Source organism: Diceros bicornis, unplaced genomic scaffold (genome assembly GCF_020826845.1).
Source record: "Diceros bicornis minor isolate mBicDic1 unplaced genomic scaffold, mDicBic1.mat.cur scaffold_451_ctg1, whole genome shotgun sequence".
NCBI lineage: Eukaryota > Metazoa > Chordata > Mammalia > Perissodactyla > Rhinocerotidae > Diceros > Diceros bicornis.
Genome location: NW_026691319.1, coordinates 118,121 through 141,440, shown reverse-complemented (window position 1 = coordinate 141,440; position 23,320 = coordinate 118,121). Strand labels below are relative to the sequence as shown.

Here is a 23,320-nt window from a genome sequence, read left to right as displayed (position 1 = left end):
ATCATCTTGCAGCTTGCCATCTATTCTGAATGACAGTAGTGGAATAAAGGAAGCGAAACCCACTCTATGGCTCAACAGTGTTCTTACAAGGGAACAAGGTAACTGTTGTTAAAGGGTCTGTCCACAGCAAAAACGCATTCAGAGTCAACGCAAACACCCTTTCTCAAGGTGTACCTATAAAATAAAGCAGACTCAAGAACACTTCTAATTTTAATATGTATAATATGTTATTTGTTTTATACCACCTTCCAATAAATATATGTTTTCATTTAGTCTAACAGGAATAGGAAACCTAATTGTAGATCTGCTGTCCTGCTGAATTTCCAATAAAATAAGTTTTTATAAATTGAAATCTTAACAGAACTAACAGCACTTGGCAGTAGATAATTATTATCATCCCACAAAGATGAAGATGATTCTATGAAAATGAGTCCATCAAGTACTTCACATAGAGTACTGTGATGTTTTTGATATCACTTAATAGAATTTACTCATAATTGGTAAACATTCTTTTTAATTATATTAGAACCTTTTACAAGTTTAAACAGATGATCAAGAATCAGAGTTTATGCCCCCCAAAACTTAATAACCAATTTTTAGTATCCAGAAATTGTGATGATTATTTTTTTTTAAAGATTTTATTTATTTATTTTCTTCCCCCCAAAGCCCCAGTAGATAGTTGTCTGTCATAGCTGCACATCCTTCTAGTTGCTGTATGTGGGACGCGGCCTCAGCATGGCCGGAGAAGCGGTGCGTCGGTGCGCGCCCAGAATCCGAACCCGGGCCGCCAGCAGCGGAGCGCGCGCACTTAACCGCTAAGCCACCAGGCCGGCCCGAAAATTGTGATTATTTTAACGTTATTGTTAAGACATGCCAATAAACCGCTATAATGTATTCCCAGGAGAGCTATGAGTTGCTCAGGATATTCAGAAGTTAATACACATGCACAGGATTTGAGGCTCGCTTGTTTTAAGCCCCAGTCAAATTTGGTAGATGTCAGGCTAAATCATTTTGCATGAAAGCAACATAGAGATACCTTAGTTTTAGAATAGGTTTCTTTTTAGGAACAGTACTATTTCAGACAAGAAATAAACTAAGCAAAGAAAGGAGGTGGGGAAGCAGTGAAAATAAAAGGAATGGCAGTTAAGAAAAAAAAAAAGCAAAGGCCTATTCCGTAAATATAACCTTGAAATACACTTTTATTATCGTGTGTTTGATTTTTAGACGTTTCAAGTGGCTGCGGAGACGAGAGCAAGGAAGAGAGCATGGCAGCAAAGATTCCAATCACAGGTAAAGTTATGGTTGCCTAAGAGTTTCAAACACAGGATTCAACCTTGTTTTATAATCAGAACATTCTAGGTTAGTGGTGTGTGGACTCTGCTAAGAGCAAGTATATTCAACTACTACGTGCTGGAGGGGACGATTAATTGTAAGAGCATGACATGTGCGCTTACATTAACATAAACTGAGGTGGAAAATAACCATGCCTATTGAATTCTTCAGATCATGTTACACAGTTACACGTGTGAGCACCCCATCACATAGCCTTTCAGCACCTGCGTCTGTGTGACAAGGTCAGTCTCCATGGGGAACACCAGTCATTGTGTGGCCAACTACAGCTGTTTCTGATTTTACTCTTTTCTTTCCTGTGATAATTGAATGTGTCTCATTAAAATAAGAGCAGGAAAAAAAAAAATGCCAGACAAGAAGCTTGCTTGTGCCTCAGTTACAAAGCCCATGTGATAATTTAAAAATTTTAGCAGTAACGTTTCATCAAGACCTATTAAGATTTCTGCACATGTATTACGCTTGTTTAGCTGGAATCTGAATATCATTACGTTTTTAGTTTTAGAATATCAACAGCAGCAATGAGTATTCTGAACAGAGTTCTATTTGTCATACATCTAAATTTACTAGGATCTCATTTTGTAAAGTGGTACACTACTTCATTATAAATTCAAAGGTCTGACTTTAAATATTTATACAAGTAACCGCACCACTGCAGTGCGGTACTGAGGCACGCATCTGCACATGTGGTCGTTTTGTTGTTTATAAGCGGAAAAGAATGGCTTTCTTTTATGACAATACAATTCATAGCCTGATGATTAATTTTTTAAACTCATGTTTCTGTGATGAACTCTGGTTTTGAAAAAAGAGTTTATAGTAGAGCAATTATTGTATATGTTCTGCATCAGATAATATTTCATTCCGAAATACAGAGGTTTTCTTTTCTTTTAAACATTTTCCCAGTGATATGTTTATTGCATTTTTATTCTTCATTTTGAGAAAACTCTGGTAGCGTTCCCTCTTTATTTTTTTGTTAGTAGAAGTGTAGATGATCCCAAATTGCAGATAATCAAGAAGTCATTTGGAGACTTTTCTCTTGCATTTACCTTTGAATGCAGAAGTATCTAATGACCTCTGAATTTATTTCAGTTAAAATTATAAAGACTTATTGGAGAGAAACCAGGAAGTGATCTCGTTGCCCATTCTTGCTTCTCTTTTCAGTATTCTTTCCAGTCATTCCTTGCTGTGAGCAGATGACTGCCCTCAAAATTAGTGCAAACGTTATTTTCTCATAGACTTTCTTTATAAGAGAAGAGACAGTCAAGTACTGGAGTTTCAAATCTTTCTTTTTTTCTTGCAGAAAGAGGTGTGATGTGCCTAGAAATAATAAGGGCTATTTACCATTAAGATTTTTAAAGAAATTTTAATTCCAACAACCTGCCATCAGTCAATTAATAGTTGGCAGTTTTAAAAAAATGCTTTGTGGGGCCAGCTCGGTGGCGTAGTGGTTAAGTTTGCACGCTCTGCTTTGACGGCCCGGGGTTCATGGGTTCAGATCCTGGGCGCGGACCTACACCCTGCTCATCAAGCCATGCTATGGAGGCATCCTACATGCAAAATAGAGGAAGATTGAGAAAGATGTTAGCTCAGAGACAATCTTCCTCAAACAAAAAGAGGAATATTGGCAACAGATGTTAGCTCAGGGCCAATCTTCCTCACCAAAAAAAAAAGAAAAGAAATAAAGAAAAAAATGCTTTGTGCCTGTTGCATGCCAAAGTTTTAGACATATAAAATAACTTGGGAGATATAAAAATAAACTTTCAAAGCCATTTACTTTGAGCATTTCCATTCTGTCCTCGCCACCATACTCTCTTTCTTCTTTGCTCCCCACCCACGGGACTTCCCATGAAATTAATGTTTGAGGGCCTCATGTGCCTTGACTCTTTAATGCTGTTGTCATGTCTGTCATTGAAACTACTTTGATCTCTAAGTTCTTTTTTCCCCAGTTTTTTAAATTGAGATATAATTGACATATAACATTGTATTAGTTTAATCTCTAAGTTCTTGACCATTATCTCTTTATTAAATCTTTGTGTCTTTGGCATAATTATTTGGAGATTTGGCCTTGGTAGAGTAAAGCAGGTATATAGTTTGATTTAAGATAGAGTCTGGAGCCAGCCCGGTGGCGCAAGTGGTTAAGTATGCGCGCTCCGCTGTGGCAGCCCAGGGTTCTCAGGTTCAGATCCCGGGAGTGTACCGATGCACTGCTTGTCAAGCCATGCTGTGGCAGCATCCCATATAAAGTAGAGGAAGATGGGCACGGATGTTAGCTCAGGGCCAATCTTCCTCAGCAAAAAAAAGAGGAGGATTGGCATGGGATGTTAGCTCAGGGCTGAGCTTCCTCACAAAGAAAAAAAAAAGGGATAGACTCTGCCTCCCCCTTTATAATAGTTTTATTGAGACTTTCCTGTTTTATGGGCTGCATTCCTTCTAGAATATTCCAAAGAAAAGGAATATTCCAGAGGCTGTTCTCAGGGTTGAGGGGATGTTGCAATTGAGCCTGGGCTTTGGCATCAGCCGTCAGTGTCAGCATTTTACTCCCTGCTCTATTTCTCCACCTCTCTGAGCCTCTGTACTGGGAAGGCAGACATACCACCTGGCAAGATGGTCTTAAAGTTTACATGAGATCGTGTGTGTGCAAGTGCCAGGCGTGTACTAGACACTCAATACATGTAAGCTGCGATTCATAATAATAATATTCATGTGAATGTTAGTAGTAGTATTGATCTTCTGCACTGGCCCCACAGTCCCCAGTTTTTCAAGCCAATGCCATCTAGTTAAAAGGAATCTCACAAAGCAAACTCAAAGAGGAAAAGAAGCAGGGGGCTGGGGGTGCAGTGCCATAGAAAGCATAATCCTGAGACGAGTCTTGGAAAGGCATCTGAACACCACCTCCTGAATTGCGGTAGCCACTTGGGACCAAGACTCGCCCAAGCCCTGTGCTGCCATAATTCCTCCTAGACAGTGCTTCCCAGTGGTACCGCTAAATTAGTTTCTGCAAGAAATTTCCGCTTAAGAACTCAATTGATGATTTGAATCCAGAAGGATATTTACCCCATCAAAAAGGAATCTTGAGGAGAGTTGCATGATATTTTTGGAACTTCTAATTAGTCCCGTGGAGAAACCCTTAGAGAAGAATCACAACAACGTGGTGCAGTGGCTCCTGGGGATCTCACTGGTCAAGGCCCAGCATCTCTGCCTGTGAGTGACTATATGCCATAACTCTTACAGGCTCACAGGTGAGGGCATTGCAGGGCACATGGTTCCCAGGCGACAGTCCTCCCCTGCTGTGCCGCCTCACCGTGTGGATGGGCGGATGCAGCGTTTCCCCAAGCGTGTTCTGTGCAGGCTCCACCCCGAAAATGCTTCAGGGAATACACATTCTCTGACCAAATCCCGCATAATCGCTCTCTCCCTCTGCAACATGCACAGTGCAGGGAGCACGTTGAAAACTTTTAGACTTTCAGTAAATGACCCATTTAAAGGTGGGAACTTAAAGTTTCAAATAATTATCTTCTATTTGAAAATGGAATCCTTCCTATGAACAGCCAACAGAATTAATATTCTGTGGAACGTGTTTTGGGAAATATACACAGATATACACAGAATGTTTTTTAAAACCTTGAGTCTAATGAGGGCACCAGTATTCTTAATACACTAAAATTATCGTCAACATTTTCCCATGAGTCCTTTTTGTGGGAATCTCCCTTGTGGATGAGATTGCTTTATAATGAAGCTTTGGCTACTTTAGTGTAACTAAACCCAGTTGATGTTATGATTGAAAGTTATTTGTTAAAGCTGCTTTCTGAATTGATGTATTGACGACCAGCATGTTCCAGTAGTGAGTTTGGACAGTCCAGAAGTGCTCTTCTTTAGTGTGTGTCCTTCTGCGTGACTATTTGCTTTACAGCCGTCTCAGAGGAGATGTAGTAGAGAAAGACACCGAAGTGAACCCAGGCAGGCACCAGGAGTTTGGGCAGAATGGAGGGGAAGCTCTGAAGTTAGACTACTTTCAGAATGATGAGGGCCCTGGGGAAGTTTAACCTGAGAAGGGTACAAAAGCTATCTTTAAATATTTGCGAGGCCTCCACGTACAAGACAGAACGTTGATCAAGCGTAATTTTAGATTCTAACTCAGGGGGCTCTGTGTGTGAGTGGTGCAGGGAAAGAATTCACAGCTCAGTAATGGAAGAACTTTCTAGCTCTTCTTTGAGGCAAAACCAAGCTGAGTGTCTTCCAGGTATAAGATTCTGTGCTGGGTGCTTGAACCATGGCAGGAACCTACTCTCTAGAGGGACACTGTGGAAAGAATTCTTGTTTCTGGAACTGACATTCCTTCTAATGCTAAGAGACTGTGATTCTCATTCCATATGAAAGAAATCAAATGTGCCAATATTCTCATTTCTTTATTTCCCTTTCTTATTTGCTTATCACTTCCAAATATAGGTCTCCGTGGCAGAGGGGCTCATCCTTAAAGAGTTTGCTGTCACTCTGAAGGCATCTGCTTTGTTAATCATTTGCAGAGTGTTGGTTTCATAAGTTGAGCTCCTGCAGTCTGTGCTAAGATTTACATAGAAACCCTCCCGTACACAGACCCACACACACAACCAGAATAAGTATTCCCACAGCCTGTATGATCTGTTGTTGTTAACACAATCTACCCCTTTTATTAGTCTGGTTGTTCACACTGAAGAATTAAGGTAGAAATGAAAGAATAATTTTGATGTCTATGAATGTGTGGTTTTCTCCCTATAATAGATAGTATATCATTTGCATGTATATTACACCTTTACTTTGGCTAAGTCCTGGGAATAAGACTGGGTCCTTGCCCCTCCTAAGTCTTCATCATCTCTGATCCTCACAACAGTCCTGTGGGGTAAACATTAGGGACCCATTCTACAGTCAGTCCAACAGAAACTTAGGAAGGTTGAGTCCTGCTCAAGGCCATATAGCTAGTGTGTTGGATCTTGAATCGAACTCAAACTTCAGGATTTAATCCCTGAACTCCTTCTGTTCCACCAGCCTGCTGCTTTCGTTTTACGAGAGGCGACTGCATCAAGGTGTCTGGATTAATTAAACATCAGTGTATATCATCACAAAAGATGAGCTCCACAAGGATGCTTTGCGAGTGACAATGAGCGAAGCTATACCTTTCCTTCCTCTTGTGTTAGGCCTAGAGAGGTGGGCACTTGCAAGGATTTCCGAGTATGGATTTTGCCAAGAGGTGTGTGTGCCCTTTATAAAGCGGGGCGAGCCTGAGAACACGCGCAGGACTAGAATACTCAGGCCAGTGCTTCCCTGGAACACTTAGACCAGGATTAAAGCCATGCTTGTCTAGACTATGAGAGAAAATCTCATCTGAACTACTTATACCCCCAAGTGAAATTTCCCACGTTGGCAATTTTATTTGTATTCATACTGAGTTTACCTCTGAGAGTGAAGTGAGTTTTAGTTTTAGCAAGTGACACAGGTTATGCTAAATGTCATAGAAACCCATCACCTGACACGGTATCTGGCACACAACACAGTGGGCACTCAGTTTGTCAAACGAATGAGTAAAAACGAGTTGGAATCCAAAGATTAAGGAGTTTCCTTAAATGCTTGTTGATTCAGGCCAGAACGCTGTCTCTTTCACTCAGTCACTCTACCAATGCTTTCCCCACCCCACGTGCCCATCCTGGCAAAACTCATCTCCTTAAGCTCCATGTGAAAAGGGCTCTCAGCTTTTATCTGAAGAGGATTAAGCCTCTAAGAATGTCCATTCAGCCTCTCATTCTTTTGACTCCTATTCTCTCGGTCAAGCTGTGTTGAAAGTGGTTGCCTGACAGTGCCATTTCTCACTGATATTCTTTGGCAAGCTGAAATATTCAATGTCATACTAAGGTATGTCCATTTAGAAGCTGTGAGGGAGGTCAGCCACTTGGGGTTCTGGGCAGTGCTTCTCAAAACGTTATTGCTTGAGTTTTACATCAAATTGGAAAAGGCTGGGAACATACAATAGCCAGGTTGTCATTGGTGACTGGATTTACCCTGGGAGAGAAGACTGTGGTGACAACGTTGGACGCCAGAGTACCGTGGCGTAACACTGCACTAAGGAGACTTTACTAAGAATGGGTCTCACCTGTCCTGTCCCAGAAATGCATGAGAATCAGGAAAGACGTGTTACCTGCCAAGCCTGGGAGCCCCAACTCGTGCAAAACCAGGGGAACCATCTCATGCTGCTGGATTGTCCACTGCAGTCCCTGTGGCCCTGTCTCTGTGGTAGATGTCAGGCTGCTGGGGCTTCCCCTTTGCTGCTACAGCAAAGCGTCTTCACTCATGACATTGCAGGGCGGTGGTGTTTGTTTAACATGGTCAGTAAAGAATGAAAGGCACCTTTCTGAAGAGTGTTTTCGATTGGTTGCTCCTGCATTCAAGGAAATTAATTCATAAACGACTAGAGAAATTCTCCTTGGTCGTTGACAGTAGAATCCTGGGTGGATACCTATGCCCCAGCCACACCCTTGACCAGTTACATCAGAACCTCTAGGGGTGGGGCTCAGGCATCAGTCTTTTATAACACCCCCAGGTGACTCCCCAGGTTTGAGAACCATGGAGCAGGGGGTCTCAAAGCTGAAAGAGCCTTTGTAGGTCATGTTGTGAAACACCTTCATTTTATACAAGAGACTCAAGTGGGGAGAGAAGAGGTTGGGCTTCAGATATTTTAATAAAATCGAGGATCAGGAAGTGTATTATTTTCCTAGGGCTGTTGTAACAAAGTACCACAAACTTAAAACAACAGAAATGTATTCTCTCCCAGTTCTGGATGCCAGAAGTCTAAACCAAAGGCCAGCAGTGCCGTGCTCCTGAAGGCTCTAGGGGAGAAGCCTTCCTTGCCTGTTGCAGCTTCTGGTGGCTCTCAGTTTGTGACAGCTTGACTTCAGTCTCTGCCTCCATCTTCACATCACCTTCTTTCCTGTCTCTGTGTCCACTCTTCCTGTCAGGATACCTGTCATTGGATTTAGGGCCCACCACAAATCTAGGATGATTTCATCTTGAGATCCTTAACTAATTACATCTGCAAAGAACCTATTTCCAAATAAGGTCACATTCTGAGGTTCTGAGTGGACATGAATTTTAGGGGAGACATCATTCAACCCACTGTAGGGGGTGAAGAGAGATTTCTTCATATTTTACATTTCTAACATCTAGTTCATCTTATACATTGATTATTCCTGACCCTACTATAATGCTAATGATAATATTATTGTCTTTATTTCTGATTCTTCTCATTATATAAATCATTGAATGCAAATTGCTAAAAATATTGTTTTTAAAAATATTTAATTATGCCAATAAAATATAGCTTCCTGATCAAGATTACTCAGTCTTTGAAAAGTTCAAGATTGCATGACTTGGAGAGTTAAAAATTCCCCTCCCATGGCTGAACAATGTTAAGTGGCAGGCACTATGGTTATAAATTTACATATGAAGTAATACCGGCAGGACTGTTCAGTTCAGTTTTGGAACATTCGTTAAAGTTCAGTTACAAGCCTGACATTTATCTTCAAGTGTAATTGTTGAATTACTCCGTAGAAATTAAGAATGTGATGTAAATATTTTTTTTTTAACTGAGGAAGATTCACCCTGAGCTAACATCTGTTGCCAATCTTCCTCTTGTTTTTGCTTGAGGAAGGCTAGCCTTAGGCTAACATCTGTGCCAGTCTTCCTCTATTTTGCATGTGGGTCGCCGCCACAGCATGGCTGACAAGTTGTATAGGTTGGTACCCAGGATCCGAGCCTGCGAACCCAGGCTGCCGAAGCGGAGCATGCCGAACTTAACCACTATGCCATAGGGCTGGCCCCTAAATATTTATTTTCTGAAGCAGCTCCAGGCAACTCATGTGAAGTAGGAGTTTCTCTTCTCTGTACATCAGCAATCTCTGAGAGCACAGAGAAACCTTGGCAATAGATTTACAGGCCCACGACACTGGGGGAGTGGAGTTTATTGCAGAAAGTCTGGACATGAAAAGTGATTCTGGTCATGGATCCAACCTATGTATCTCAGGTTCACATTGACTTATGGCCTTTGAAAAAAATCCTAAATATAGATGAGTTTTCTGTATTTTCAGAATTGTGAAGGCACCCATATCCTAATATTTTCTTGTTTTCATTTGAGCAGATTACTAGACAAATGACTTCTGGATTTTCAGTGATAATATTTATCTTTAGAATTAATTTTAGAAATATATGTCACAATTTTTATTTTATTTTACAAAAATGACTATGTTTGCTGCATCAGCAACACATCTAGTAACAGTGTGGAAAAAAATTTGCATGGGTGTAGAAATATGTGAAAAGTAACAGCACTGGGAAACTCAGTGGACAGAAAATACTTTTCAAATTTAATTTTTAAATTTCTACATACTTCCTATAGGAATAGTAATTCCCCTTCCTTACTCAAAGATGCCCAGTTCTTTGTTGGTTCAAGGTTTTTCTATTTGTAGTGATGGTATTGTTTGCATCTCCCTTTGTTACTCCTTTTCCGGGCCCAACTTTTCTTTCTTTCATTAGGGATTTCTGCGCAAGCCAGGGGCAGATTCTCTGCCTGGAGACACCCCTAGGGGCTGGTGAACCCTGTCTCTCTCTGGTTCTTGTAATGAGTTGTTAAAAGCACTTGTTCATCAGATATTTTCTTTTTCTTTTTATTTCTAGATTTAGAAGTATTTTAGCAGGTGTACATTTGCATATAAAAGAGAATAAAAGATAAGAAGTTGAGGCTTTTTCTTTCTTCCCTCCTCAACATCATCTCTCTCCTACCTCCCTTTATTCAGCATGTTTTCACTTTCCTTCTCTGGCTGTTTCCGTTTTCTAGACACGAAATGCATATCAAAAAAAAAAAAAAAACAATCTCAGTGATTCTTCACCACTTTGTAGGAAGATAGATGATTGGGTTTGGCTGGCTTATGTAACAAAGTAGGGAAAAACATATTTATCTCTTTGTGTCATCAGTCTGGAATTAATAGCCAAGGATGGATTTTAACCCCCTGGACTCCTTTATTTTATGTTTTAAATTGCAATATTTTCTACTTTTTAAATTAAATCTTGACACAGATTTGAGTGTATAATAGATGCTTGACTGAGAGATCCAGAACTGAAAGCTTGAGCATGCAGATATATTTGTTTCTGTGTGTACCAGAACATTCTAATTGACAATGATTGTATTCTTTAGAAATATTTGTTTTATCTAATTATATGCACTTCTCAATAATTTTCTGGGAGTTTGACATGACTAATGAGCGGAAATGTTGCTCTGGAGTTCTCAGTCACAGGCTGGAAAGTAAAGCCTTAAGGGGCTACCTAGTCCTCGAATTTGCAGACTTAGGGTTTACTTGCAGTTGAGAAGACTCAAGTCTTTTCTCCTTGGAACTGGAGGAACTCGGCCCCCACTTGTCTATAGCAGGCTGATTTGAACTCTAGACTTGTTACTTTTGCTCTTTTGTTCGTTCATTCATTTCGTAACTATAAATCTGCAGGGCAATACAGTGCAGCTTTGAACTGCGTGATTCTTCACTATCCTTCTTCCTTCTAGGAAAGCCTGGGCCTGAGTTACCAGAAACTTCACGCCCATAGCTTTGCCTCCTTGACTTATGAAGTTGGCGTCCTGGCCAAGACCTCTAGGCTTTTCCAGGAGGAGGTCTGAATTGTTTGAGTGCCCCTAGCAAGACGTAGACTCTTGCCTCCAAAGAGTCTGAAACCTGGTCTATTTGATACAAACAGCTGCTTAAAAACCTCCACACAGCTGTTGCAGCCTGCCTTAGATAGTGTGTTCCCGGGTCTCTCAGCTCTGTCAACTACGAAAGCTTTTGCTAACATCTAGCTTCTAGCCCTTGGCTGAAGTTTTTCTCCGAGTGTTCTTGTGCCACTTTTAGGGAACACAGAAAAAATTGCTCACCACCATCTAGTTTCGAGGTTTCCAGTGTGTTCTGTTTGGCCTGTGCAGTGTTGTATTTTTTTTTTTAAGAAAGGCAGGAGTCTGGCAAGACTAGGCCCACTTTCCCACCTGGCAGCAGTTGGCTGTAGCCGGAGAACAGCTGTCCCCCTGGCCAGGCATGTGCTCTCCAGCTGGCCAGACTCACTTCTCTCTGCTACCTGCTTGGCCCCAGAGCATCTGCATTTATAATCCTGCCCTGTCCAATCTATGCAATTTCTGTTCTTAAACCCTCTTCCCTTGTTTCTACGCAGGCTATGTAGCCTTTATCCTCTCATTGTTATTTTTTAACCAAACCTTAATTTTGTTTTTCCTTTTTGGGTTGTTTCCCAGTCCTTCAAATGTTTTGTGCAGCTCTTCTGACTAAAACAGGGGTGACTGAGGGTGTGATACATGCCATGGGAGAATGACCACAGCTCTGAGCATCTGCTGCCCGACACAGACCTCCTGTTAGACAGCAGCACCTGCCGCCTGCTCCAACCCCTCTGGCTGGTTTGGTGTCTTGGTCCTGCCTCAGTTAGTGTTTCTTCCTCCAAGTGAATACACTTAATCCTTTCACCTTTTAAACTTCACTTTGCCCTTAAACCACACGAGGAAGCATGCATCGGGGATGGGAGCAGGCCATGTGCCCAGCAGTCCTCAGCTTGATTTTGCCAACCCTCTATTACTTAGGTCAGGGCGGCTATGTCCCAGATAAAAATTGTCCAGGTGAGCTTCACTGACTTTCCGCTTAGAGAAGGGCTACAGAAGGTTTAAAGATCAAATACCAGTAAGGAGCTATGGCTGGGAAGCGGGGTGGGCTCTGGGAGAACGAGACTGGAGAGACAAGCTACATCCCTCCAAAACTGTGTACGGTTGAAAGCAGACTCAGGGCAGCCTTGAAGGGAAAGGCCAGTTACAGAGTCCAAGTCCTTCAAGAAGCAAGGGAAGGGTAGATCCTACAATTCCTCACCCACAAGAAAAGAAACTTTGTAACTATGTATGGTGACTGATGTTAACTAACTGTGGTGATCATTTCACAATATGTACAAATATTGGATCATTATGTTGCATACCTGAAACTAATATAATGCTGTATGTCGATTATACTTCAATTAAAAAAAAAGAATAAGAGGAAGGAAGAGAAGGAAACCAGAATGGAAAGTGTGTGGAACATGGAAACGGCCTTTCTTTTCCAGAGTGGTAAAATGGTCCCTTGCTGCTAATGTGAATTCACTTCACATTCCTCCCTTGCTAGACTCAGACCAGTGATAATATCCGTACTGTCCTATATTTGGACAGAATACTTAATCCTCCCAAATGTGAAATTAACTCACAACTACTAGCTTTATATTTTTCACGAAAATCTTCTCCTAAAAATAAAAGGCACGTGTTTTCTGAGGAGCAGGAGAGCCAGCTCACTGGAGTCAGATGATTTACCTCACAACAATAGATGAGAGGAAAGCCTAACTCCAGCTTCCAGCTGCCAGGAGCCTTTGTTTACCAAGAAGCTACTCTTTTTTTCTTTTCCTATTCTTTTTTTTTTTTAACTTTTATCTTTGCTCTCTTTTCCTTGACCAAGTCAGTATAATTGAGTGCAGAAATAGCATATGGTCATTATGATCTGGACTTGTATCCTAAAAGCTGAAAAACTTTTTGGTTGATCTTTTAGAATAAAAACAAAACAGAATATTTTTACCTCTTTTACAGTGATTCCTTACCTTTTTAGAATTCTTTGATTTTATTGATACTTCTCCTCTCCCAAAAGTACCTTACCACAAATCTGAAGTAATATAGGTAGTAGGACTGACAGGAGAGTGTTATGATGCTGTCCTAGGACAGTGGGACTAATCTACAGCAAGAAACACTTTCTGTCCCAGGCCAGTACCCAACACATTTACAGAAGTTATGCAAAACAGTACTTTCCCCTTCTGCATGCATGACATCTGGTGTTTTCTTTATTAAATTTGTCAAAATACTAGTTCAGGTTTGCCCAACTAATATCACAATCCAGCAATGTTAAAAAGTGTTGCCTTAGGATTTATTATTTTCAGAGTTGAGTCCCTGATCTGTACATATTTTAACTATATAGCATTTAATATTTCAAAATATGATGCTCATTTTAAGTACTTATTTTTATCTTGATTGATTCTCAGTAGGGCAAGATAAGTTACATTTTTATTCGTCAGCGTGACGGTAGTTTTAATCCAGTAATAAGGGGCTCATGGTTAAGTTCTTAAATTGAACCAGCAAAAGCAGGAAAGCAGTGATTGCCAGCCTCTGGTGCTGACAGCAGGAGTCCTTTTGTTTGTGGCCACGTTGGAGATGTGGACGTGGATGCTGTTTTGTTATGTCTGTGCTAAAACTCTATTTCTCCAGCCTCTGTTTCATCCAGGCATCCTTGAGACTTGAGGTAATGGGAAAGTTGTGTCTCTCAGGTTCTTTACGTGATCATTATTTATTGTTTTTCCCAACAGTCTTCCCCACTTTAACTTACAGCAGACACTGTTAACAGTCCTGCAGGGTAAGGGTGTCCTGTGGGTGCCCAGGCTGCTGCTGACCCCTCTGGGGCACCTGGCTTTGCTCCCTGCAGATGCTCTTCTCTGTCCCTACCATGAGCCTGGTTAGATTTTCTCAGCGGTGGGTCCCCCAGCTCATCCTGCTGCCGCCTCCCCTTCCTGACCTTCCCGCCCCTCACTCAGCCCAGAGACCCCACACTCAAATGTGCAAGCCTGAGGGCCAGGGCAGCGCGTGCTGCAGAGGACCAGCTGCCCAACCAAGGCAGTCAGTTACGTGTCCTCTGATTCATTCCTGTAGCCGCTTCTGCAAGGCCTGGACTGGAGAGAAACCATTTTACTGTGAGGTGAACCTATCCACAGACCCACTCAAAATAATGACTGGAATTTGGCCACCTCAAATAAATTCATACAACTTGACTTCGAGTCTTGAAACCTGGGTTCAACTAAATTGTTTTTTGTTTGTTTGTTTTCAGAGTTTCTAAAAAGGGACAGTTCAAAAAACTAATTTGCATGCATTTGAAAAGTGTTAACGTCGTAGGAGGAATTCAAGAAACTTGTTTCTAGGTAGTAGAAAATTCAGTATTTCTGTGTATTTTTTTCACACCTAAAGCAGTTAATAACAATTTAGCAATATCATATATCCAATCAGTGTTCAGTCAGGAGCCAAGCAAATATCTTTTCAGTTGATTTTTTTTGATGAGTAGCCCAACTGTGCCATTGCATTGCATTTGCTTCATATGTCTCTTAAGTAGCGTCACCATATAATTTATTGTCTAAATTAGGAAACTTTTGATTAACAAAAGACAACTCTATTAATTATTATGCTGGGACAACAGGCAGAAACCTGAATTGTCATGGACAAATTCTACTTTTTATTTTAATTGTGGTAAAAAAATACATAACTTTAAATTTACCATCTTAACTGTTTTTAAGTGTGCAGCTCAGTAGTGTTAAGTATATTCACATTGTTGTGCAACAGATCTCTAGAACTTTTTCATCTTGCAGTACTGAAACACTATACCCACTAAACACTAATACTCCCTCCCCCTTCTTCCCAGCCCTTAATAACCACCTTTCCACTTTCTGTTTCTATGATTTTGACCACTTTTGTTACTTCATATGAGTGGAATCATACAGTACTTGGCCTCTTGTGACTGGCTTATTTCGCTTAGTATAAGGTCCTCAGGGTTCATCCACACTGTAGTATGTGACAGGATTTCCTTCTTTTTAAAGGCTGCATAATATTCCATTGTATGTACATGCCACATTTTCTTTATCCATTCAACTATTGATGGACATTTGGGTTGCTTCCATCTCTTGGCCATTGTGGAAAATGCTGTGATGAACAAAGGTGTGCCAATAACTCTTTGAGATCCTGTTTTTAGTTCTTTTGGATATATACCCAGAGTGGATTGCTGGATCATATAGTAATTCTATTTTTAATTTGTTGAGGAAGCTCCATACTGTTTTCCCTAATAGCTACACCCACCAGCAGTGCACAAGAGTTCTGATTTGTCCACATCCTCCACAACGCTGATTTTCTGTTCTTTTGATAGTGGTCATCCTGATGGGTGTGAGGTGATATCTCATTGTGGTTTTGATTTACATTTCCCTGGTGATTAGTGATTTTGAGCATCTTTTCATGTGCTTATTGACCATTTGTATATGGAGAAATGTCTATTCAAGCACTTTGCCCATTTTTAATTGGGTTATTTGATTTTTGTTATTGTTGTCAAGTGGTAGAAGTTCCTTATATATTCTGGATATTAACCCCTTTTCCAAATATATGATTTCAGTTATTTTCTCCCATTGTGTAGGTTGCCTTTTCACTCTGTTGATTGTTTCCTTTGACATGCAAAAGTTAAGTTTGAGATAGTCCTGTGTGTCTATTTTTAATTTTGTTGACTGTGCTTTTGGTGTCATATCCAAGAAATCGTTGCCAAAACCAATGTCCTGAAGCTTTTCTCCTATGTTTTCTTCTGGGAATTTAATAGTTTTCAGTCTTATGTTTAAGTCTTTAACCCTTTTTGAGTTGATTTTGTGTATGGTATAAGGTAAGGGTCCAACTTCATTCTTTTGCATGTGGATATCCAGTTATCTGTGCCTTTTTTTAAATCTGTAGAAACAAAAGCCTACCAGTTGCTGAAGTGGTCTACCCTTCAGGATAATACAAATCAAACTGAAGACAGGTTCCAAAAGGCAGATGCTTCTGCATCACAACTGTCAGGTAAGTGAGCAGATTCAGCACTCACAGCCAGTGTCTAGGTGATCCAAGGCAGCAGCTAGTGCTGTGCTCAGGGAAGGGTGGTCATTCTTTGAAAGTTTCTGGAGTTTGCTTTGTAATAAGCTATCACTGGATCAGAATCAGCCAGTACTTTTTCAGTCCTTAACAAACAAGAGTTTGGAAGAGTCTTCCCTCCGGGATATGTGCCAGCCCTGGCATGGCGATGGTCCTTACAGGCCCTTGGATTATACCTGGCATGTCATGATAGTAACTTGTCGCTAAGTACCACAGGAGACACCCCAAGTTCTTTCTTTGCCCACATCTTCCAGTTTCTTAATCATCAATGGGGAACATCATCCTGGGCTATTTTCCCTCACCAGAATGTTGGAAAACTTTGGGTTTTTTAAATGAAAAGACTGTAAATCCCAGTAAAGCTAAATTTTAAGCTTAAGTGTAGTTCCTTCAATCTAGGATTTTTGTTTTAATTGTAATTTTCTTTGTTTTCGTATACTTTATTGCATTTTTATTATTTTCATTGGTTTTTATTTTATTACACCTTTTTTTAGTATGTCACTTCAGCTCCCTTTGTGAAAGTAAATGGATTCATACAGAAGGAAGTACACCTTAGTCACTTCCTTATCCTTACATAAACCACCATTCCATAATTTCGCCCATCAGAATGAACAGTGATCTCTTAACATCACATAATTCCCAGGCCATATCCAGATTTCCCAATTGTCTCAAAGATGTCTATATCAGACAGGCATTTTTTCGAGGGACATGTGGTGCATTAGACTTAGCTGTCTGTCTTCAGAGAGCTATTTCCTAGATAATATTAGTGTTAGAATTGGTTGCTGCAAAATTCTGTTATTTTGGTTGTTTTGAGGATTCAGTGAGCCACTGCAGGCGAAATGCCCAGCACAGGGCCTGTTAGAGAGCAGCCCTCGGCAACTGCTGGCCGCGGTGGTGCTGGGTGTTATGTGAACTCCGCAAATGTGAGACATTGTAGTTGGCTGAGGTATGAAGCAGGGCCTCTGCCCCAATGGAGGGCTTCATCACTTTGGAAAGATGTAGCACTCGTGAGCCCTTAACCGTTTGCTTTTCACCACTTTCTTCACATTTGAGTCACAGAATTAGAATCCAGAGAGATTTAGAAAGTATTTATCCAACCCCCTCATTTTACAAAAGGAGGCGACAAGAGAGTAGCACCTCCCTCGGAGCCTTACAGCCAGTTAGCAGACACACGTGGTTGGAAGGTGACTCCACAAATCTGTGTTTGGTAAGTTTATTTTATATGGATAGTTAATTGGACAAGTTCAAAGGATGAGTAAATTTGACATAAGTTGTAGTCCCTTGGATGTATATCAAAAATGTTGGGGGCCAGCCTCATGGCTTAGCGGTTAAGTGCGCGCGCTCCGCTACTGACGGCCTGGTTCGCATCCCGGGCACACACCGACGCACAACTTCTCCAGCCATGCTGAGGCCGCATCCCACATACAGCAACTAGAAGGATGCGCAACTATGACATACAACTATCTACTGGGGCTTTGGGGAAAAAAAAAGGAGGAGGATTGGCAATAGATGTTAGCTCAGAGCTGGTTTTCCTCAGCAAAAAGAGGAGGATTAGCATGGATGTTAGCTCAGGGCTCATCTTCCTCACAAAAAAAAAAAAAATGGTACTATTAATATACTAATGATTAATGTATTTGTTTATTAATTTATTCATAAGTGAAGTGATACTTTATAGGTTGTATAATCAAGCACCCCTAGATTCAGTTCCCTCACTCCACACTCAAATTTACACTATGTGCTTTGCAAGATTCCACATTTTCCTGCGTTGGGATCACAGAAGTCCTTCTGGTGGTGTCAGCCATCTCTGAGGTCAGATACGGCCTCTGGCGTTTAGTTTACGTGTGGTCACACAATACTTTTCACTCTCACTCTCACTCTCTCGCTCTCACTCTGATCCTGGGGACTTCTCTGAGCTCCAAAGAGAAGCAGGAGGCAGGCTGGCAGGGTGGAGGGAAATGGAAGCCACGTACCCTGTGGTTAGCGTACCCCGCTACTGCTGTTACAGGTAGTGGTGAGGATGGGCACCCTGAACTCAGGAGCCACCCCAAATCTGACTATTGAAGAAGCAGTGCATGTTTCAGTTACTTTCTGCATCAGATGTGTTAGGTCTCTGCCTCTGGACCTGTCACTAAGGAAAGCCACTGCCACCTTGCGCCTTCCTTTCCATGTCTGAAAAGGCCTTATGCTGTTAAGCACATGGAAGCCCTCTTCAGGCTGAGCACGGACACATTGTTAAGAGAATGGCTTGGCTGCAGAGGTTACATGCAGGCAAGCAGGTTACAGGATAGAAACTCAGCAAATGCCTTTTGCAGAGACACCCATGCACTCTCTATCCGTGATCTCAGGTGAATGCCAGTTAAGAATCAGACTTGAAGCAGAAACATCCAAGGCTGAAGTCACCCAGCAGGCAGAGGTCAAGGATTGCCCTGCACGCTGATAGCATCATGGGAACAGTCTGGTTCCCCTGGCTCCAGGAAAGAGGTGGATTGTGCATCTTCCCCATCAACTTTTTCAGGCTGGTTAAAGAGTGGCCTTGATGGTTTTCAATGGAGATTCAGTCTCTCCTGGGAGATGGAAAAACAGAGGATTTGGCAGAGGGCTTAAGGGTGGGTGGGGTGGGTAACTGTCATCCAGCGGTGTCAGTTATTTCTGAGACCTGGTTCCCAGCACCCATTATTTTGATGATCCCTTGCTGCCCATGTGTTATAACAAGGTGAATTATCCAGTGCATGGTGCTGTAGTAGAGACCCATGTGCTCACATGTGCATCGTGGTCATTTGGAATAGAGCTCTTCGAATGATTTTATTTTTTATTTTTTGTGGCTTCTAAGTATCACCGGAAAACACTCCACTTCCTTTCAGAGTTCTATCAACATGTTCCTTGCCTCAGAAGCTCCCTGCCTTCTGTGGCTTGAGCAGCATCTTCCCCTGTTGACATTTGTTTCACCAAAGTTATTGTGAGCCCTCTTCTTCACTCGTTGCTGCGTGGTGGCTGACACTCTCCATGTTTGTGCTTCTCACAGGTTTGAATATTGGCAGCGGTACATTCAAGACAAAGACAACTAACAAAATCGCTTCGGAAGCTAGTTTTTCATCTAGTGAAGGAAGTCGTTTGTCAAGGTAAAGTCCTGAAAGCCTGTCTAAATAGTGGCAACAAGATGAGAAATGTCGCTACGCAATGAATTAAACTCCGGCCGCGTGTTCTTTTGTTTTGTGACTTGATGGAAGGTTATGGTTTGGGGTTTTGTTTATCTAAAATAACAGTTGAAACTTTAGTCTACCTTTGAAAATATTTGCACCAGAGCCAAGTATTGTTTTGCAGCTGTTGTTTCCTTGGTTTAAGACTCAATTGACACCTCAGTGAACCACGAATTAGCGTCTACAGCTGCTCGCAGTAGGGCTGCTTAGAGACCACACAATGGAGGGTGTCGGAAAAGGGCAGAGAGAAAAATGTCAGGCCTTAAAGGAAATAAAGTGGCCTGTTTCTTCTTTCTGAAGTGGCTGATACATATACTAGCAATTTCTGGTTATTTGTTTTTGTATTCCTGTTTCTTACCGAGTATTTGGCCTAAATTATTCTTTCCTTTCCTGATACTTTCTTCCTTATTTTCCATAAAGGACAAAATGTATTTTTTCAGTTTTGTTAAACAGTAGCACTTCTTGTAAGTTTTTCAAGCAATGATAAGTGAGTTGTGTGCGAGATTTGTCATCAACATAAAATACTGATCAGGCAAGGGCACTGAGTCACTGGGGAAGAATTTATAGATGGGAATGGAAGCAGTCACCTGCTGAAATACCTCCCTTGTTGCTTTGGGCTAAATATCATTTAAAACAGCCCAAGTCTCCTTTAGTAATAGCATTGCTCATTAAAAAGATGTCCTTTAGATGACTGCATTCCATTTGAATTAGTTGCTTGCCCCTGATGAAATTTTAAAGCAGGAACTTTACATTTCTCATATTCCTTAATTTTGATGATGAAGTTTAACTTATTTATTCATTTATTTAGTTGCTTCTGCTTTTGGTGTCAGATCTGAGTCCATTGCCAAATACAAGGTCATGAAGATTTATGCCTGTGTGTTCTTCTAAGTGTTTTATAGTTCTAGCTCTTAAATTTAAGTGTATGATCCATTTTGAGTAAACTTTTGCTTATGGGATAAGGTTAGGGTCTAACTTCATTCTTTTGCATATAGCTATTCAATTGTCACAGCACCATTGGCACCCTTGTGCAAAATCAGTTGACCATAGGTGTATAGGTTTATTTCTGGTCTTTCAGTTCCGTTCCATTGATCTGTATGTTTGTCCTTGTACTAGTACCACACTGTCTTGACAACTGTTGCTTTGTAGTAACTTTTGAAATTGGGAAGTATGAGTCTTACACTATTTATTCTTCTTTTTCAGAATTGTTTTGTTAGCTGTAGCTTGTTGCCTTAGAATTCCGTATGAATTTAGAATCAACTTCAGAGTATGAGTTTTGCATTTCTTTGGTTAATTTATTCCTGGTTTTGGATACTATTGTGAATGGAATTGTTTTCTTAATTTTACTTTTGGGTTTTTCAATGCAAATGTATAGAAATTAAATTGGGTTTTGTATATTGATCTTGTATCCTGCAACCTTGCTGAACTCATTTATTACTTCTAATAGTTTTTTGGTAGATTCCTTAGGATTTTCTATATACAGGATCACTTCATGCAAATAGAGATAGTTTTACCTCCTCCTTTCCGATATAGATGCCTTTTATTTCTTTTTCTTGCCTAATTGCCCTGGTTAGAACCTCCGCTACAATTTAGAATAGAAATGGCAAGAGTGGAAATCTTTGTCTTGTTCCTAATCTTAAAGGGAAACCATTCAGTATGTCACCATTAAGTATGATGTTAACTGGAGATTTTTTGTAGATGGCCTTTATATTGAGGAACTTCCCTTCTGTTCCTAGTTTATTGAGTTTTTTTTTAAATCATGAAAGCGTGTTAGATTTTGTCAAATGCTTTTTCCTACATCTGCTGAGATGGTCTTGTGATTTTTTGTTTTTCATTCTATTTGTATGATGTATTACATTAATTATTTTTGGATGTTAAACCAACTTTGCATCCCTAGGATAAATCCCACTTGGTCATGGTGTATAATTCTTTTTATATCTTGCTAGATTCAGTTTGCTAGTATTTTGTTGAGGACTTTTACATCCATGTTCGTAAGAGATATTAGTCTGTAGTTTTGTTTTCTTTTTTTTTTGGTGAGGAAGATTAGCCCTGAGCTAACATCCGTTGCCAATCTTCCTCTTCTTGCGGAGGAAGATTGGCCCTGGGGTAACATCCGTGCCCATCTTCCTCTATTTATTTTTTTTTATATGGGACACCGCCATAGCATGGCTTGACAAGCAGTACATCAGTCCATACCCGGGATCCAAACCTGTGAACCCTGGGCCGCCACAGTGGAGCGTGCAAACTTAATCTCTACGCCACCAGGCTGACCCCTGTAGTTTTGCTTTCTTGTGACATCTTTGTCTGATTTTGGTATCGGGGTAATATTAGCCCCATAAAATGTGTTGGAAAGTGTTTCTTCCTCTTCTTTTTTTTTTTGGAAGAATTGGTATTAATTCTTCCGTTAGTGTTTGGCAGATTTCAGCAGTGAAACCATTTAGGCCTGGGCTTTTCTTTGTGCATAGTTTGTGGATTACTGATTCAATCTCTTCACTTATTATAGGTTTATTCAGATTATCTTGAGTCATTTTTGTAGTTTGTGTTTTTCTAGTAATTTGTGTATTTCATCTAAGTTATCTAATTTGTGTACTATTATTCATAGTATTTGTTTACAATCCTTTTTGTTTCTGTAAGGTTGGTAATCTTGTCCTCTCTTTTTTTTTTTTTCCCTCCAGTTTTGTCTTTTTATTTTATTGATGTTTTAATAGTTTTTAACATTGTGAAATTTTGGGTTGTACGTTTTTGTTTGTCCATCACCATATATATGTCTCCCTTCACCCCTTGTGCCCACCCCCCACCCCCATTGCCCCTGGTAACCACAATACAGTTTTCTCTGTCCATGTGTTGGTTTATATTCCACATATGAGTGAGATCACACAGTGTTTGTCTTTCTCTTTCTGGCTTCCTTCATTTAACATAATACCCTCCAGGCCCATCCATGTTGTTGCAAACGGGACGATTTTGTCTTTTTTTATGGCTGAGTAGTATTCCATTGTATATATATACCACCTTTTCTTGATCCAGTCATCAGTCGAGGGACACTTAGGTTGCTTCCACTTCTTGGCTATGGTGAATAATGCTGCAATGAACATAGGGGTGCATAAGGCCCTTTGGATTGTTGATTTCAGGTTTGTTGGATAGATTCCCAGTAGTGGGACAGCTGGATCATAGGGCATCTCTATTTTTAATTCTTTGAGGAATCTCCATACCGTTTTCCATAGAGGCTGCACCAGTTTGCATTCCCACCAGCTGTGTACGAGGGTTCCTGTTTCTCCACATCCTCTCCGGTGTTGGTTGTTTTTTGGCTTGGTGATTATAGCCATTCTAATGGGCGTGAGGTGATATCTTAGTGTTGTTTTCTCTCTTTTGTTTTTGATTCAAGTAATTTGAATCTTCTCTCTTTTTCTTGGTCAGACTGGACAGAGGTTTGTCAATTGTGTTGATCTCTTCAAAGAACCAGCGTTTTCTGATTTCCCTTTAGATTTCTTCTTCGACTCGTTGGTTATTCATGAATGTGTTGTTTAATTCCCACATATTTATGAATTTGCCAAATTTATTCCTACTATTGATTTCTAATTTTATTTTATTATCGTTGGAGAACATACTTTGTATTATTTTTATGCTTTTAAATTTATTGGGGTTTGTTCTATAGCCCAACATTTGATCTGTTCTGGAGAATGTTCCCTGTGTACTTGAGAATGTATATTCTGTTGTTGGATGGAGTGCTCTGTAGAAGTCTGTTAGATCTGGTTGGTTTGTAGTGTTGTTCAAGTCGTCTATTTCCGTGTTGATCTTCTGTCTAATTGTTCTATACATTATTGAAAGTGGGGTATTGAAGTCTCCAACTATTGTTGAATTGTCTGTTTTCATTTCTATTAAAAGTTTCATGTATTTCAATGCTCCATTAATAGATGCATATATGTTTTTAATTGTTATGTCTTGAACTATTGACCGTTTCATCATTATAAAATGTCACTGTCTCTAGTATTCTTGTTTTAAAGTCTGTGTTGTCTGA

The 23,320-nt window shown here is 40.5% G+C and overlaps 1 protein-coding gene across 1 annotated transcript; it reads left to right on the top strand.

Annotated features, from left to right (window-relative positions):
• The first annotated feature begins 3 nt into the window (after nucleotides 1-3).
• On the top strand, nucleotides 4-19,229 carry LOC131402989 (centrosomal protein kizuna-like). The gene is made up of 5 exons (XM_058537428.1): nucleotides 4-98; nucleotides 1,225-1,290; nucleotides 15,938-16,042; nucleotides 17,228-17,318; nucleotides 19,134-19,229. The coding sequence occupies exons 2-5, from the start codon at nucleotides 1,266-1,268 to the stop codon at nucleotides 19,174-19,176; spliced, it is 264 nt and encodes an 87-aa protein (XP_058393411.1). The 5' UTR covers nucleotides 4-98; nucleotides 1,225-1,265; the 3' UTR covers nucleotides 19,177-19,229.
• The last annotated feature ends 4,091 nt before the right edge of the window (nucleotides 19,230-23,320 follow it).

Excerpts from the sequence above, each read along its gene's own strand:
- LOC131402989 (XM_058537428.1), top strand. The coding sequence starts at position 1,266 with ATGGCAGCAAAGATTCCAATCACAG. Across the intron at positions 1,291-15,937 it reads AGCAAAGATTCCAATCACAG|AAACAAAAGCCTACCAGTTG; the intron begins GTAAAGTTATGG and ends TTAAATCTGTAG. Across the intron at positions 16,043-17,227 it reads TTCTGCATCACAACTGTCAG|GAGGCGACAAGAGAGTAGCA; the intron begins GTAAGTGAGCAG and ends ATTTTACAAAAG.